This window comes from Anopheles merus, chromosome X, assembly GCF_017562075.2.
Source record: "Anopheles merus strain MAF chromosome X, AmerM5.1, whole genome shotgun sequence".
Classification (NCBI taxonomy): domain Eukaryota; kingdom Metazoa; phylum Arthropoda; class Insecta; order Diptera; family Culicidae; genus Anopheles; species Anopheles merus.
The window spans coordinates 8,705,352-8,722,624 of record NC_054081.1 but is presented as its reverse complement, the minus strand read 5'-3'; the positions used below and the strand labels follow the sequence as shown (position 1 = coordinate 8,722,624).

The 17,273-nt window shown below is 44.7% G+C and overlaps 1 protein-coding gene across 10 annotated transcripts in view; it reads left to right on the top strand.

Annotated features, from left to right (window-relative positions):
- Nucleotides 1–17,273, top strand: part of LOC121588596 — an 86,145-nt gene that overhangs the window by 43,229 nt on the left and 25,643 nt on the right. For 7 of the 10 annotated variants that reach the window (XM_041906742.1, XM_041906717.1, XM_041906726.1 and 4 more), the window contains one exon: nt 853–1,467. In XM_041906742.1, coding sequence (XP_041762676.1) covers nt 1,342–1,467 — 126 coding nt within the window. In that variant the 5' untranslated portion in view covers nt 853–1,341. Of the gene's footprint in view, nt 1–852; nt 1,468–10,141; nt 11,497–17,273 lie in introns of those variants that run through there. The other 3 variants (XM_041906779.1, XM_041906771.1, XM_041906698.1) reach the window with 1 other exon arrangement.

The window sequence follows — 17,273 nt, the reverse complement described above, 5'->3', positions numbered from 1 at the left end:
GCATTGGAAGCGGTAAAAGGACACCACGTTTGGACACAATCCGAACACACACGGTGGTGATGGTGATGATGGTCAGAGAGTTGGAGAGGACACGGAAACAAAGGTAGCATCTCATTTTGCTATTTAACACATATACTCTAGTGAGTTATCGCTAAATCTTCATTTTTTAATACCTTGATTTTTCTTTTTACTTGTACACTTTAAAAATTTTGTTTGACCTATTGTAGAATGGCAAACGCCTATAATAACCTACGTAGAAGCTTTACTCTATACAGGAAATGACAAATTGTGACTCGGAAAAGATTCCTTTGCGAAAACTATGTTTGGGTATAAATGAGAACTCTGCCCGCAACCGGCGCCATGCAAAGCCCTGCCTTAGCGCACGGCACTATAAAGCCACCATGAGCCAGGGTCGGATAAAATGGCTATAAAACAGCTACTGGCGCACTGTTCTTGCTCGAAGCTTTTACAAGCAAAGCACCAACCAAACCCTGAAAGTGATTCATGGCTGGGTATAAACCACTGTTAAGGGGCAGCATCCTTCTTTTTCGCGCAGCGGCGGGTGTTGCCGCTGCTTAATTGCTCGAAATTTTTATTTCTTCCTTTTCGCGCCTACCGTTGGACCGTCAGCGGTCCATACATGTCCAGCAGCAAGGACGCGCTCGCCTGCGCCCTACACATCCACTGCCTTTCTCTTGCTAACCTTCAAATCGCCAGCGGGAGGGGAGAGGGGGGTAGTTCTCGCTGTTCGATTAATTGAATTTTAACCGTCATACATACGGACGCGCAGCAAGACACGCGACACTCATATCGTACGTTTGCCTCTTTTCTTTTTCTTCCTTCCCTTTTTAGGACAACCCGTAGCAGCAGCAGCGACAGCTTCGTTGGTCGAGGTCGTGCGTTCGTGGCAGGCACGGGGCAAGCGAAAGTCGCCGAAACTGTAGCCGAGATAAAGCCCGCGTGCGCGCGCGCGTGTGTGTGTGTGTGTAAGACAGAACGGAAAGGAAGAAACGACGACTCATTTGCATCTCGCAGCACGAGCATCGGAATCAGTCGTCTGTGGTCCTGCATCGAGTGCGGTGCATCCTTTATCCTCCCTTCACCATCAGCTCCTCCACCACCACCAGCGTCCCCAAAAATCCCATCCAACCCGTTAATTGTGATCCCCCCGTGGGGGGGCCGAAGTGCGTGTGCCATCGGCGCGTGAGCGTTTGGAAAAGAGCTGCCGGCGCAGGTATGACGTTCCCTGCCGCTACCGATGCCGCCGACCGTTCGCAGTAGGACGGTGCCGCTGAACCAACGCCGGCACAACTCGTCAGCAGCAGCAGCAGCAGCAGCAGGATGGCCGATAATGGGTGCCCACCGGCCCGGGGCAGCCACCCGGGGCCACATCTTGGGCGGCCGCACCATCCGATCGGGGCCGGGCCACCGACCCACGCCACCGTCCCGAAACCGGCTTCCAATGCGGTAAGTGACCAGCTGTATTAGCTGCCTTATTTAACACGCTGTTAAGGCCCTGACTCTCCGTCACTTGCTTGTGGGTGGTTTGTTTTATTTGTTAATTTTTTTTATTCAATTGTACTTTACATATTGTTGATTGTTACCAGAGCGCGGCTTATTAACCAGCTTAATATTAATTTTTAAAATTTTGTACAAATTTTGATGAGATGCGGCTTTAAAAGGCTCGGTGTAAAAACGGCGGCATTAGAGCGTTGAAGTGTTGAAAATAATACTCAAGTAATTTATAATCATCATGATGGAAATAAAATATCAGATTGATTTGGATTAACATATCGCACGCGGTGAATAACCACGTTTATATTCAAAAATGGCTTGAAAACCTTTTTAATTTTGAAAATCTTGATAAGATCCAGCTTCAAGTGTTATTAAGCGCAATGACTGTTTCAGACTTCTTGTCTCAAGTAAAAGTTTGATGATAACCAAAAACTTAAAAAGATTTGAGTATTGAGAAAACTACTAGAAGAGCTTTATCTAGTGCTGGACTACTGGGGAAAAAGCTAGATGAAGCGATACAGGGGTTTTGAATTGCCTTTAGATTGGACTAGCAGCATACTTTTTTTTAATTAGTCGCAATAGATTATTGACTAGCATCCTCTATTATTATTACGTGCAATGGATTATTGACTAGGAGTAATTGATTTCAGCAGGCCCTCTGCCCGACAGTTTAAGAGCGATGCGTTTATAACACCTGGTGTGACAGATCGACTTGAATGTTTATCTGTTGATAATATTTAATTTAATGCACCCATTAGTTTAAACGATTTGTTTTATTGTTAAATGTCACTCAAAAAATAATAGGTATACGGTGCTATTGTTTTGATTGTATGGATGCACAATACAAATTAAAAGCATTTAACGTCAGAATTGAAATATGCAGTAGTGGACCCATAGGCATAACCTAACCATAAGCTAGATTGAGCAAGTTTTTCAGAGTGACCATATGTAGTTCTATCGATTTTCGATCGATCGGTTTACAATTGAGCACCCTAAAACTCAATTTTTCTAACCAAAAATCATAGATTTTTCTAATGCAACATTCAACCATACAATTGGACTAACGTGAATTTTAAAAGTAAACAAAAATTTGCGTTTTACCGAAAATTACCGAATTTGCTTTAGATTTCTACCGATAACCTCTAAAAACAATCTGGTCACTTCGCGGCCTGCTGAAATCAATTCCTCCTAGCCAATAATCCAGTGCACGTAATCAAACATAGAGGATGCTAGTCAAGACTTCAATTGCGACTATTCAAAAAAAAAAAAAAAATTATGCTGCTAATCTAAACACTTTTGAAAAACCTTGTATATCGCCCGTGATGAATCTAGTGAGTCGCTTGGAAAGATGGGTCGTTGTATTCATCAGTAGATCAACGTTATATATTTAAACAATCTTTTAATCAACCCTTCCACAAAGCTCGTTATCGGTTCATAAATTATCGTTGAATTGATATTTTTATTGACATTACGTCAAAATAAAACATATGTTCATGATGGTAAATCTATCACTGAACGAATACAAAATAAAATAACTTATTCGTAGAATTTTCTTCCTTCATATCAACAATAGTATTATTTTGACATTCTAGGCTTAGAACTTGTATGATCGGGAAAGGGTTGAAATGGAAATAAAATTCCTTTCGTTTGATACTAAATACTTTTTTCTATATTAAAAATTGATCGTTTTGTAGCCAGTGATTAGCGACCGAATTCCAAATGAGCAGCACTTTGCAGAATATTGCTCACTTACGGCAAGTCGTTTGCAAGTCGCACCTCACGCTGGTTAAGGCTAGAATTATGTGAACATATATGTACATTAATTCACTCTTTACCATTTTCTTTTGAAATTTATCGCAAAATCTGTCACAAATCAGCTCAAAATACCAAGTGAAATGAATAAATATTTAAACTCAAAAATATGTTTTCGAGGCACAAATGTTATTGTACACTGTTACGATTGAAGATTGGGAGTCAAATTTGTGTCAGTGTCAGTTAGAGCATTCACTCAAGCAAAAAAAAAAGGGAAACAATAATCAAGAAACTACTTACGACCAATGAAATTGCAGCGCAAGGGTTTTACGCTTGAAAATGACACACACACAGAGGCAGGCAAAACGGCAACAAAAATAAAAAAGGTGACGCGCCAGTCGTCTCTCCCGATAAGGTGCAGAACCGCACGGCTCACGTAACGCTAATTGCATCACGCACGGTACGGAAGCGGAAGCAAAAGTATGTGTATGTGTGCGTGAACGTGTGTGTGTGTGTAGCTTCCGGATGCGTTTTTGCTTCGGTGCAGTGCGTTCGCGGTGCGTTGATTGGAGCCGCGACAGTACCACAGACAGACGCATTGAGTGATGATGCAAATGATGCGAAACAGAAAATGATACTTTTCTTTCAGCAAGCAAATTGTGCCTGGCTGCTCGAATGTGCTGGTCATGACAGAGACCGTGGCAACCGGCTCTATTCCATTGTCACAACCCAATCTCAGCCAATGTGTCTTTTTCTTTTATTTTTTTTTATTTTTTTGTAAGTTGTGTATTAAAAATACACCTTACGCTTGGTAGGGAAGCCCTACAAATGTGTAAAAAACCTGCAAAAAAAGAGAAAAAAGAGAACAGTTCATGTAGGGTCAATTACGACCTGTGCTGCCGTTACCTTTTTGCCTGTGCGAAGCCTTTCAACTGTCCCGATTCGTGAACCGTCAGAGCGTTGGCATCGTTTTAATTATTGCTTTTCGATAAAATCGGTTCGCTTTTCAACTAAAAACAAGTTTCAAGCAAAACACACATCTTGCCACACAAGTGGCAAAAACGGACACACTGTGGTGGGGAAAGATGGACATCGATGTTTTTTTTAAATCTCTGATTCAAATTGGTGGCAAACAAATGTTATCAAATAGCGCAAGTAAGAGTAATCGGAAGACATGGAGCCATCCAGCAACTAGATAAAGCATTGAAATATGCGACAAATGGAACACCGGTCCAAAATAGCAACCATGCTCCATTGCTCGCTCGACGCTTCGGAAGCACTTCACGAAACCCAATATATTGTCACAACTTGGAATTGGCTCTAAGTGAGAAAAAATCAAGAAAATCAACAAAAGAGGAGGCATTGAAAGGACATCATTCATGAATAGATAACAGGTTCTATGGTAATTCTAAAATCAAAGAGACAGTATTTCTTCCCATGAACATCCTTTGAAAGGTTACTTACAAAAATCAATCTACGACCTTGAAGGCTGCCAGTCGTTCATGTTTTTAAGATGTACCTTCGATTTTTATCGATTACTCCTCAGTTTTCGCGCCAAAATTGTTGGAGTAGAGCATGTTGGTTCATGTTGGTCCTGAAAATTTGGAAACGTACGCAACTGCGAGATGTTAGGCGCTGATTCGAGGACTAGAGTCTCATATCAAAAGACCGCCAACATTCGTCTAAAATGTGTGGACGGGATTTCTGCTTCCTGATAGGTTTGTACATGTTTCCTAAGTACTATTTTAATGTTTGTCCAGTTGCATCGACCTCCCGGCTGGGCGAGCTCAGCGATGTAGTCACTTTTACCACGGACTTCATCTTCCTTGGGATCTTCCTTCTTGCCGCTCAGGGTCATCTGCCATTCGGAACTTGGAGTTACTTTCTATGCCCTGATTGTTGCCTAATAGTGTCAAGATGTTATTAATGCCGGAAAGAGCTTACAGGGTTTTCCAGGAGTTCTGATGGCTGTGAAACACTTTATTGACTCCTTCTTGCGTGAAATGAATTTAATGTAATGGGAATTGGACTCTATAGCATCCTTGTTGGACAAATTCAATAGGAATTTCCAGGGACCTTGGCCATTTCTAAAAAGGCCATTGTTTTCAATTTCCATCACGTGAAGTTCACTTCTTATAAGTCCAGGAAGTGTCCCACAAATATGAGAACCTCTGGAAACCCCTGTATACGACGTCCTCAAATTGCTGCACGATGTCCGCTAAAATTGTGGTGGCGTGCCGTTCTTTGATCACGCACGCCCACTGAACGAAGTTGCTTCACTTTTTGGGCCATCACGGTTAGAGTACGACTAATAGAGGTGTCAGATTTGAAAACTATTCAAAAAACTATTGAAAGTGAAATTAACGTTTCGTTAGTGCTGGTGAAGATAAGCCCATGAAAAATCGACAATTTGTGTCCATTTCTGTAATGCAATCGTTAACAGTGCTGCATACAATAATCACTACCACTAGGACGAACGTTTAGTGCTGATAGTTGTACCAACAGTGGTGGTATTGCACCGTTGGTTGTGAAGTTAAATGTGTCTACGTTTTTTTCTTAACAAAAATCCTTTATTTCATTAGGTATCTCATAACACAACTATAATGAAATGTTGTTGATTTTATTCCATAGTGCCATTATAGGTACACAAAACAAGCATGGTTCTTGCAGTGGTTATAGTCACTAAATCAGTAAATATAGAAGATTCTAATTTTTTGACTGGATATTTTTGGCATATTCTATAAGATTCTTAAACTTTTACTGGATATTTTTAAACAGCACATATGCTATAAGAATCTAAAAATTTTATTGGATAGTTCTGGACTGCTTGTTTCATTCAATATTGTTTTCATTCAAATAAGCAACAGAAATAAGTAATAATCCTGGTCCATAGTCTCTTCACAGTTGTCCATATTTCACAGTTTGTTATAGATGCAACGAAACAGTCACAACACTTGTGTTTGTTTCTTAAATTAATAGTGTTTGATGGTAGAAATAATTGTGATTTAGGGAGATGAAACTTATTTCAAGTCCTTTGTGTTAAAATATTAATATATTACCACACTTTAAATCCATGAAAACACAACTGTCCACCCTCAGAACGGGGTTTTACTACGCTCGAATCAATTCTGCCATAACACAACGTCGAGAATTGTGTTGAGCAAAGGTGCAACGCGCAAACACACATCTTGATGCAATAACGAGCGTCTTTGCGCGGGAAATCGAACCTGGACGGCGGCGCGTTTAGGTAATAAAATTAAGGGCATGCGGGCCAAACAAAAAAAAAAAAAGAAAACCTCCATCCCCTTTCGGCTAGGTGTTGGATGGACCCCGGGGTCCGTTTATTTTTGCTTCAAGGGCGCACCGGGAACAACGGTGATGTCATTCCGAGGTGTTGATAACTTTCCCGAACGATCGGACGGATGCCGGTTCCATCGGAGGTTAGATAAAACACATCCACTCAAACAGTCAGGGTGGAAGCCAAGAAGTGGCTACCTCCGGTGCGGCTGAGTGGCGGATCGAGCCAATGCAAAAAAAGGTTGCGCTGATTAGGCAAAAGAAAGAATCTCTGAAACTGGCCGACCTGGCACGGGATGTCATACAGCAGGAAATCAGTCAGCACACCAGCAATGTGATGGAATTTCAGAACCATTACTCATCCGACCGCATCCAAACATTGAATATGTTGCGAGCGATCGCTGTTTTATTGCTCCGCCAACACTCCAGACAGTATCCGTTCCCCGCATGGCTTGGTGATGCTCAGAATGCATCTGCACTCGCTACGAACCGCGTACCGGGGACAAACATCTGGTCTTTGCCTAAAAATAGTGCGCAGAAGCATAATTCGGACGCGCGCATTGTACGCGTGCTTTGTGGGTTTGCCTGTTTGGTGGAGCATCGTCGCCGCGTGTGGGTATCAGCCGGGTACTCGCTAACCAAGCGTGGTAAGCGTGTGCATTAGGCAGGAAGTGAGCTCTTGCCACGAAGGGGCTCGCGGAAAGGCTAGCTGCCGGTGTGGGATCCGTGTTCGTATCGTTGCTACCTACCGCCGGGCCCAAAAATCAACAGGAAGCGTGCGAAACAACAGTGTGGAAAACACACACCAGCAAACAAAGCGTTTGATGTTGGAGATCACCGGGAGAAAATCAATAAATCCCGGAAGAAGGTTCGCCAATCCCCTCCATTTGCGCTGTTCCCGATCTCAACCCGACTTTTGAAGAACCCGAACCTAAGATAACAATGTTGGGTGGGATCTCTCCCTCCCTAATGCTGGTCGGATCTCACAGTGTGGGAGCATTGAACGGGTTGCGGCGGCCATCGGACACGATGCAACATCCGTCACACGCACCCTGTTGGGGGATGGCAAGAGGCACGACACTCTGCGTGAACGGTTCCTCCTACATCGGGGCAGCTAATAGGCTATGTAAACAAAGTCCGCACAGTAGTGCGTTCGGGCGGACACAGAGCAGCAAAAAAAAAATACACCGCAAGCGAGGAACCTCCGTTTTTTTGTGTGCGGAGGAAGTCTTGGGTTTTGGGTTTTTTGTGCACATCGACAGTGGATTTATTTTCGTGTTTTATTGCATCTCCTGTCCGCACGCACTTGGGCGGTTCCGGGCGGTCCCCAGCATTCGTACGGGGGTTTTGTTGAGGCAGGTTTAAATGTGAAATTCTGTGCAACGATATGTGTGTTTTATTTTTTTTTATTTTTTTGTTCTCTAGTGCACTATCCAGTGCACACACACTGCCCGGAACTGCCCCGGGACATGTGGTCAGTGTGCGTCGGTTGGCTCGGTGCTAATTTTAAGTGCCGTGTTACCCCGTTAGTGGGTAAAGTTTTACTAGATATTCGAAACCGGGTTATTTTTGGCACAAAAAAGTACCTCAAACTTAGTCCCCAGGGGTCTCCGCACTAAAGTCCTTTGTTGGTGTTGTATCAAACTAGGTCTATTATTTTGAATATTTTCATCCCTAACTTTAATTTCTACTTTGACTGCTAACCTGTATCGCAGTGTTACGCGTCAGCATGTAGCACGATGCCATGAAAGAGAGAAAGCGAGGAGAGCGTCAATTTCTCGTACGATTGTTATCTCTCTTTTGTTAGGTTGCTATAAGCGGCGTATCACAACTCGTCGTTCTCGTTCTATCGTTCCTCGTTCATTCGTTCTAAACAGAATCGCTGCGTATCAAATTCAAGGCTGAAGATAAAACCCAAACCCAGACAGGGACGCTGTGGCAACGTCAACATGTGAAAGACGGAAACTAAAACTACAACAATAGAAAACTGTAGAAATTTGATAATGGCTCGCAAACTGCAAGGCTTGGAGACTCCTGATCTCTAGTCCTATAATTGAGTCATTTGAATTGTAATGTTCAAACTTTTCCTAGGAAACTGGTATTGTTGTCTGTGTCTCAGAATTACATTTTCAGATTCTTGGGACATTAAATGCACGTTTTGAATCATTTATGTATTATTTATGATCAGAACTTCCCATCAGTATGTATGGCTTGTATGGCTTTGTTGTGTGGATTTCGAGGACGCCCTAATAGTCTCTCCGATAGATGCGTCAGCTGATGCAAGGCTGGACCGTATTGATTCCCAACCAGACCGCCTCGCTTCGAAAGTTTTATAAACCATCCGAAGACTTCATAATAACCTTAAAAATCTAGCAAATCTAGCAAATCGAGCAAATTCCCAAAACATGCTTCGAAAACTGAAGTATCTAAATCCAGGATATACAGGTCATTAGGTATTCTAGGTTCCCCAGAAATCTAGGTTCTTATAATTCTAGGATCTTATCGTTTTAGGCTCAAGCGTAACTTTAATTCGTAATTAATGTTAGCTTCGCTTACCATTGTATGTAGCTTCCCCAGACATCAAGGTTCTTATATTTCTAGGATCTTGTCGTACTAGGCTCAAGTGTAACCTCAGTTCGTAATTAATGTTATCATTGTTTACCATAATATCATAAAGACTGGTAAACTGAAGTAGTCACTATAATTTACGAACTCAATATTGCCTTTTGTTTTCTGCTCTCCCTGGTGTTTTCTGCTTTTTATTCTGCTCTGCAAACTTTTTGCAAAATTAGGAATAAACTTCTCAAACTTAGGAACCGCCGAGCGCATTGTTGTAATTTCGTAGCAACAAAAAAAAAAAACATCCCATTTCTCTTGTTGCCTAAAATCTACCTCAAAACAACAGAACCATCATCCTCCCTTACTATTCCCCCCTTACATCCTCGTCGCCCGCCTGCATCCATGCATCCCCTGCGATCATCTCTTTGCGCGGGAAAGCGAAGCCTTCGTGCGTGCGCAATACGCTCCTGCAATACGCGCAGCGTAGGATGTGTGTTTCGGACCAACTGCAACTGCAATCTTCTCTCCCCTTTTCACAGCTGGCGGCAGCAACAGTGACTGACAGAGAGAGAGAGAGAGAGAGAGAGAGAGAGAGAGAGAGAGAGAGAGAGAGAAAGAAAGCTGATGGAAAATTTGGTACGGTAAAGTGCAATGCAAAAAACCGCACGCACACAATCGTACGATCGCACTATTTCGCTCCCGCGGGACCTATAGTTTGTCCTCTCGGCTTAGCTCGCTGCCAAACCCCGCCTTGTTTTGTTTGAAAATCTCCACCGTGCGGCGAGAACATGCGCATGGAGTGATCGATACACGCACGCACGCAAACACACATGGCAGGGCAGAGATAGCTGCCCAGCCCCACACATGAACATGAGACGAACGGGAAGCGATGTGGGAGCATGATCCGGGGCGAGGCGCGACTGCGAGTGGGTTTGGGGCATGGCTGGGATAGGGCATCTCGCATCGGTGCAAGTTCTTGAGCCGATCGGGCAGCGCGAACGGTTCAGTCGATAGTCGACCTAGCTGGAGTAAAGTTCTTCATCCCGTGTCTCTGCCCGCAAGTGTTGCTTCCCGAGTGTGTGCTTGTGTCCATCTCCCCCCCAGTTGTTGCTAAAATTCAAAGTCAGCAGATAATTCTCAACCAACGAGCAAAGTAGAAAAATTCCCATTGTGAGTGTGTGGGTGCTCTAGTGCTTCTAGTTCTGCAACACTCCCGTGCGTGGTGATATTCGCATTTTATCCCCAATCTGGATTAGTTTGTGTACCCTAAAGAACTTGGAATTCTTAAGCGAAGGTAAAAGTAGAACAATTCCCATTGTCGACCAGTGTGTGCTCCTGTGACCAGGATCTTCCAGCTTTTCCCAGTTCCAAGGTCCTAATCCCCGCGTGGCGATATTTGTATTTTTTCATCTCCAATTTGGATTAGTTCGTGCCTCCGAAAGAACTCTGAATTCTTATCCAAAGTTCATAGTAGAACAATTCTCATTGTCAACTAGTGTGTGCTCCTGTGCAGGATCTTCCATTTTTGTGTGTAACGCTCCTAATCCTCGCATGGTGATATTCGTATTTGATATTCGTGTGGTGATTTCGCTCAAACTCCAATTAGTTTATCCTCGAAAGAACTCAGAATAATTCGCAACCGAAGCTCAAACTAGAACAATTCCCATTGTCGATCAGTACGATCAGGATCTTTCAGTTTTTTTGCATTTCCAAGCTCCTAATCCCCGCGTGGTGATATTTGTAACTTCGCGCTCCCCGATTACTTCGTGTTCCACAACAAAGAACTTTGTTGTTTTGCCTTCCACGCGTGATCCTTGCGCTGTTTTGCGGGTGCTCCTTTCCTTCGCATTGGTCAGCGAGTGTGCGTGTGCGTGTGTAGTGTTTCAACCCTAAAGAGCTTCCCCGGTTGGCTGTAGCATGGGTTGCCTGTGTTGTAAGCCCCCAGCAGCCCGGCCTAGAAGACGGCCGGCAACGCTCGGTAGCGAAAACCCCATCTACGAAACGATCGCTTTCCCGCAGCGGCCTCGTGCTCCTCCTCCTCCTCCTCCTCCTCCACCACCACCACCGCCATGTCCCCCGGGTGCACCGCTTCCGCGGCGGCGCAATCCGCCCCCGATGCCGCCGGGCGGGCCAGTCCTTGGGTGCCGGAGCCGGTTCGCCTTGCCGGACACGGACGAGCCGGTGTGGACGGACCGCTCGGACGCCGTGTGGAACCCGTCGTACGGCATGGTGGCGGCCGGTGACGCTCCACCCGATAGCGCCGGTGACGGCTCACCGGACGACGATGACGAGATGCATTACATCGTCCTGCTCAACCTGGCAGTATCGCTCACCGCCGGCGAGATGCAGGATGTGTGGACGACCCTGAAAGAGGTTGGTCGCCGTGCGAAACGGCGAACAGTAACCGTAACAGTATTTTCTCTGTTCGCAACACCAAACAAATCTGCAATCAAACCCACACCCGCTGCTTCTTCAATCAATCTTCCTGCCCGGAGCTCTGAATGCCCGCAGTAAGCGAGTGAGCCCTTTTCGGCGCGGCCCACATTGTGTATATCAAAATTTTGTTGCGGGCGAGATTGGTTGCAGCATTCGATTTTCTGTGTGTTTCGTCCCCGCTGTGCTGTGTTTCTGTTCTAGGCTCTCCCTTATTGACTCCCCTGTGCATGTGTGCGTCTATATGTATTTGTGTTTGTGTGTTGTCCTAGCATGCGATAAGCGAGATGCTTGCCAACTTGGAGTAGCTTTTTTTTTGCTTGTAGCAGCGCAGCATCCTCGGTACGGAGTTCTGTGTCGTTCCCCGCGTCATTGGAGATATCGGGTTCAAGATCAAGACACTTTTGGTCGCGAGACGATGGCAACCCCTCGGCCGGATGGCATAAAACAGCTGAAATTCTAAACCCTTCTTCCGCGAACTTGCGTGAATATAGCTTTCATTGCTATTCTTGGCATATTGGTAAAGTGTTTCTTAGTTGCAGTTACTTATACTAGTTATTGGAACAAGTTCGGTTTTGATAGTTACTTCAAATTATTCACTCTAAGCCTAAGATAAATTAAATGAGCACTCAAAGTTTGAAGATCTTCAATTTTCAACTTAAATATAACTTGGACGGCTTTCTGTGTGGTGGTGAATGGTAAACAGTTTAGACATGTGGTGATACCTTTTTCTGTCCAATTTTTGCCTAGCAATTTCACCATTATTTTATTTGGAGGTATTTAGGGATGGAACAGAGCTGAAATGATGTTTTATATGCTCACACAACTCCTATACATGAGCGAGAAAAGTCCTGATGGATAACTGAAACAATGTTATTCTAATTTCATTCTATTGGAATATCTTTTATTTTCCTGTTGGTCTGATCCAGTTTGGTCTTATGGGATAGAGCACCATTTATTTTTGAATTAATTTTAAAATACTTCGGTACCTCTGTACTTGCTTATTCTAGCGGCTAATCTAAATCCAAGGAACGAAACTGATAGTTTGGCAGTTTTTAAGTAAATTTCAAATCAAATTTAATGAACCAAAATATTTGAAAAATTATAATTCAATAAAGTTCCTTATCTATTGGCTTGTGTTCAAATTTTGTTGAGAGTATTTTCAAGTCATCTACGACAGTTGGACTGACGATTTGATGCCTACTGTGATTTCAGCTATTCGTAGCAATTGCTTTTCCCTACCAGGCTACTAAAATAAAATAAAAATATTTCATAGAACAATTCTTCAAGTTTCTCGACTCTAATCAAGTAAAGGAATAGAGTAAGCCTGATTGCAACAGCAGAAAAGTGGAATATTTTACTTTGAAACGGCCAGTTGTAACTAGAAACTACAGTGAAGTTTCTCTTCTAGTTTCTAAGTCGAATATCTTTCAAGTTTCATATGTGATTTGGCAGCCGAACCTTTCATTACTTTGGAGTGTTAAAAATTCTCATCTCTTGTCTGTTGTTTATCTAAAGTGTCGTTCTGTTTCGAAACATCATTTAAAGAAATTAAAATTATTTTAGCAGCATTTCGATAACGCTAGGCGGCCAGTAACAACTACAAGTCAATCCTGACATTTCGTCTCGCATTATGATGGGCTCGAGGGGAATCGGATAACATTAAAAAAACGAAACTTCCTTGATCCTGCTTTGTTTACGACTTGTACGCGTTCGTTTACAGCTTCTGGCCCGGTGGCGCAGTACAATTGCCTATGCTCTAACATCGTTTCGTTTTTCTTCTTTGGAGAAAGATCGCGTCTGTGTGTGTGCGTGTCTGGAGATGTAAGAGTCATTGTACCGGCTTGTAAAGGGGTTTGCTTTTTTTTGTTGCTGCTGCCTAGAGCCCAAATTCCAATCCTCCGGGGTGTCATCTCCCCCCCGTCTTAATTGTAATGTGTGTTCCCTTACACTTACCGCCCTCTGGAACCAGTTCCAGAGCCCACGAACTGCTCCTTGTGTGTGTGTGCGCGCAAGCACGATAAGCTTTGGGTTCTCCGCGGCTGCTTGTTAAGCCATAAAGCGGACTAAGCTGGTGGACCATTCCGTCCGGCCGGTCCTGCTCAGCATTATTAGCTTACATTTTATTAGGTCTGCACTGCCGCCTCACCATCCAAGGCTGGACGATGTGCATAATCTCTCTCTCTCTCTCGCTTCCCTGTGTCTACGAAAAAAAGGGAAGCGGACCGTGTGTCCCATAACCGGTGACAATAAATTATTTAACCAGCAACCAGACGGGAGACACGATGTTCCTTCTCACCTATCTGTGTGTTTATTTTTTATTGGGTGCTTCGCTTTCGGAAGCGAAGACACCCAAACACACCACCGTGGGCTGGGGTTTTGTCGCGTCCATCCTTCCCAACCGTCCGCTTCAGAGCTGAGCTTCCCCTTAATCTGAAACTGTTACGCTCTGCTGTTGGTGTTGTGGTAAAAGTGGACAACAACTTGGCTGCTTTTTAGGCGACAGCATTGCTAAGAGTGCGCGGGCGCCCGCAAGTCCTGTCTGGCAGGACTGCCAAGGTCCTTGCTGGGGCGTTTGGTGCGGAGGCTGTCCGGCGAGCCTCCGACGGGTGACCCAATTTCGTGGAGGATACACCACGGTGGCCGTTTGCGTAAGCCATTTTTGGGACGCACGCGCGTAGGACAGCAGCCAAGGCAAGCGGACGCACTCCTTCGGCTCTTCAAGTCCTTAATATTGATGCTGTGCGTAAAACAATGCTGCTGTTTGTTTCTTCTCATCGCACGCGCCTCACCTTGTGGGAAGCTGGCGGTGCACATTCCTTCGCGCAGCATTGTAAAAGGGGGAAATAAATTCCAACATCCTTGAGACACAATCGCGCACCACGAGATGCGCTTGAATGCTTGCAAACCAGAGATGCGCCCATCCCGCTAGATCCTAGACCACCGTGTGAAGCGTCTGGGGTGACCGGGGCGGGAGGTTTTTTTTTGTACAAATTTACGAGCGCCAGCTCCCGAAACACATCTCCGGCACCGGGAGGCAAACAGCGGACTCGGCAATCTGTGTGGTTCTCCTTTGTTTTACGTAGGGCGCAATGGCTGCAATCGATGCAGCTTGCAGCTCGCTCGCTGCTCCTACAACGCGAATGATTTGCCGTCCTTTGTCCTTCAATTTATTGCAGCCGGACCGGGGGTGGGGATCCGGACGCGCCGGCATCGGTAAAGCAATAAAATATTAAAAGCGCGCTCGCGATTGCATGCCTGTACACGGGCGTCGAAACAAGTCGTAAAAGTTCGCACTGGCACTGGTGCACTGTGGCGCTACGGCAACGCACGGGTGCAGCTTCGCCGGTATTTTTAGGCCGAGCCGAACCGACCCGAGAACGATCATTTGCCGCCCCGGCGGTGTAAACAGCAAATGTTTATTGCGCTTCAAGGGGGTGGGGGGGGGCGCATGGATGGGAAACAAAACTTTAAAAGCACTCTAAAACAAATCGCAATTGGTGTGGAAGAGATGTAGTTTTGGACTGCGCAGTTTTTGTACGTTTTTTTTTCGGCATTTGTATCAATTTCCGAGCGAGCGGTCGATGTGTGTCCGCCGGGGCGGTACGTAAATTGACGTCAATCAGTTGGAACAGCGATTTTTTCGGTGCTGTTCCAGTGCGCCAAGTACGAACCCCGGCGCGTGTTTCTTTCCTCTCAGCCGCCAAGCACTGCGGGTGAATTACACTGCGTGTGGAATTATTTCACACTATGCAAACGCTAATTTTATGTTTCACAGGGTTCGTCGCTTGATCGGCGTATGGAATCTTTCCCTGTAAAACGTCGATTACTCAGTCGTAACGATTTTACGCAATTTTTTTAGGGACAGGAGGAGGCAAAGGGAGGAACGGAGTTGAATGATGCCGATTATTGCATCTTCCTCCCACCAGCACCAGGATGAGAGCGTTTTATTGCTGATGCAATTTGAAGAGTAAATTACGGCTCTTTCGTCTACTTCCTTTCCTCGAGAAATTTGGCGTTTAAAGGATTGTAATTTATGTTTTTTTAGCAGTTTGTTCCTTTTCCTCTCTCTCTCTCTTTCTCTCGTGTTTCATATTCTCAGTCTGCTCGCACTCCGGCTCTAGTTTGATGGTGCTGCCGTAGAGGGGGACCTCGCTGCATTTGAAATTGCAATTCACCTCCTTCTCAATTAACCTGCAAATCGTTTGACAATCTGTACCTCGACCTGTACGTACTTGATGGTGCAATTTTACTCCCCACAAGCAATCCCCTGTTTCCACCATTCCAGTGTCGCAATGTACTAGTCGCGCTATGTCGCGCAAAGTGTTTGTAGTTTTTGGTGTAAAATTGTTGACATGTTTTCTTGAATTTTCGCCCTTTAACACCAATGGCGGTGGAATGTTTGAAAGCGATTGTGCGCGCTTTCAAACACTCCACCGCCATTGGTGTTAAAGGGCGAAAATTCAAGAAAACATGTCAACAATTTTACACCAAAAACTACAAACACTTTGCGCGAGAGCGGGAATGATTAAAGCAACCACGGCGTGGCACAAACAATCCAGTCGGGCGCAAAACGGCAATCGTTTGAGGCCGGGTGCGGCAGCTACCGTTTTGTTTAGTTATTTATTTTTTGTCTGCGGTCCATGTCGGTCACTTTCTGATTGATCGCTTAATCGGGGGGCACCTTGTGCTCGAAATGTCACTGCGGTACTGCCGGTTGGGCTGTCAACGTGTATCAAGCGTTGTCATTCTTCAAGGTTTTTTTCTTCATACGTTGTTTGAGATACATTTTTCCTACAATAGGCTTACAAGTGTGGAAAAGAGTGTTCTGTTTTGTTGCGCTTCCTGTGACACAGATGCCACACCTTTCCAGATTCTAGCAAGATAATGACACTGTGGGATGACGACAATAGCCTCAAGACTTTATGTGATTTTTAACTAAATTTTCTGTCCACCCTAACGAAGTGTAGATTGCAAAACAAATCAATCCTTGCTTGCATGGAATTTTGACATTATCAAAACAAAAATTGGATAAGCAAAACTACTGCACTGTAACGAGCTTCGTTAAGGCTCTCCTGTTAAACGCAGCGAGGTAAATAAACAATTGAACAATTTTATACAACTCTGATTCGCTTGGTAATAAAACTGTTTTGGATTATGGTTTAATTCTTAAGGTAATGGGTTTTTTTAGCTTTTTCAGGATAGTTCGTTCGTATTAACTGTAGCGAAATGTTGACTGCACAGGTGTGCTATCACTTTAACGGATGGCGTTGGCACCGTTGCTGGAAGGTTTTTGGGGTCTGAAGACTAGTGGTGGGAGCTCGGAATCTGACCTACCCGATTTCTATGCTGGAATCGATTTCGCTTCTGGAGTCGTTTCTATAACCAAATTCGAAGTCGATTCCGGAGTCGATTCTGGAGTCGATTCTGGAACCGATTCCGGAATCGATTTCGATTCTGGAGTCGTTTCCGGATCCAAATCCGGAGTCGATTCTGGAACCGATTCCGGAGTCGATTCCGGAACCGAATCTGAAGGTAATTCCGGAACCGAATCCAAAGTCGATTCCGGAACCGATTTCCGAGCCTTCCGGAGCCGATTCCGGAGCTGATTTTGATTCTGGAGTCGTATCCGGAACCAAATCCGGAGTCGATTCCGGAACCGATTCCGGAGTCGATTCTGGAACCGATTCCGGATTCAATTCTGGGACCGAATCCGG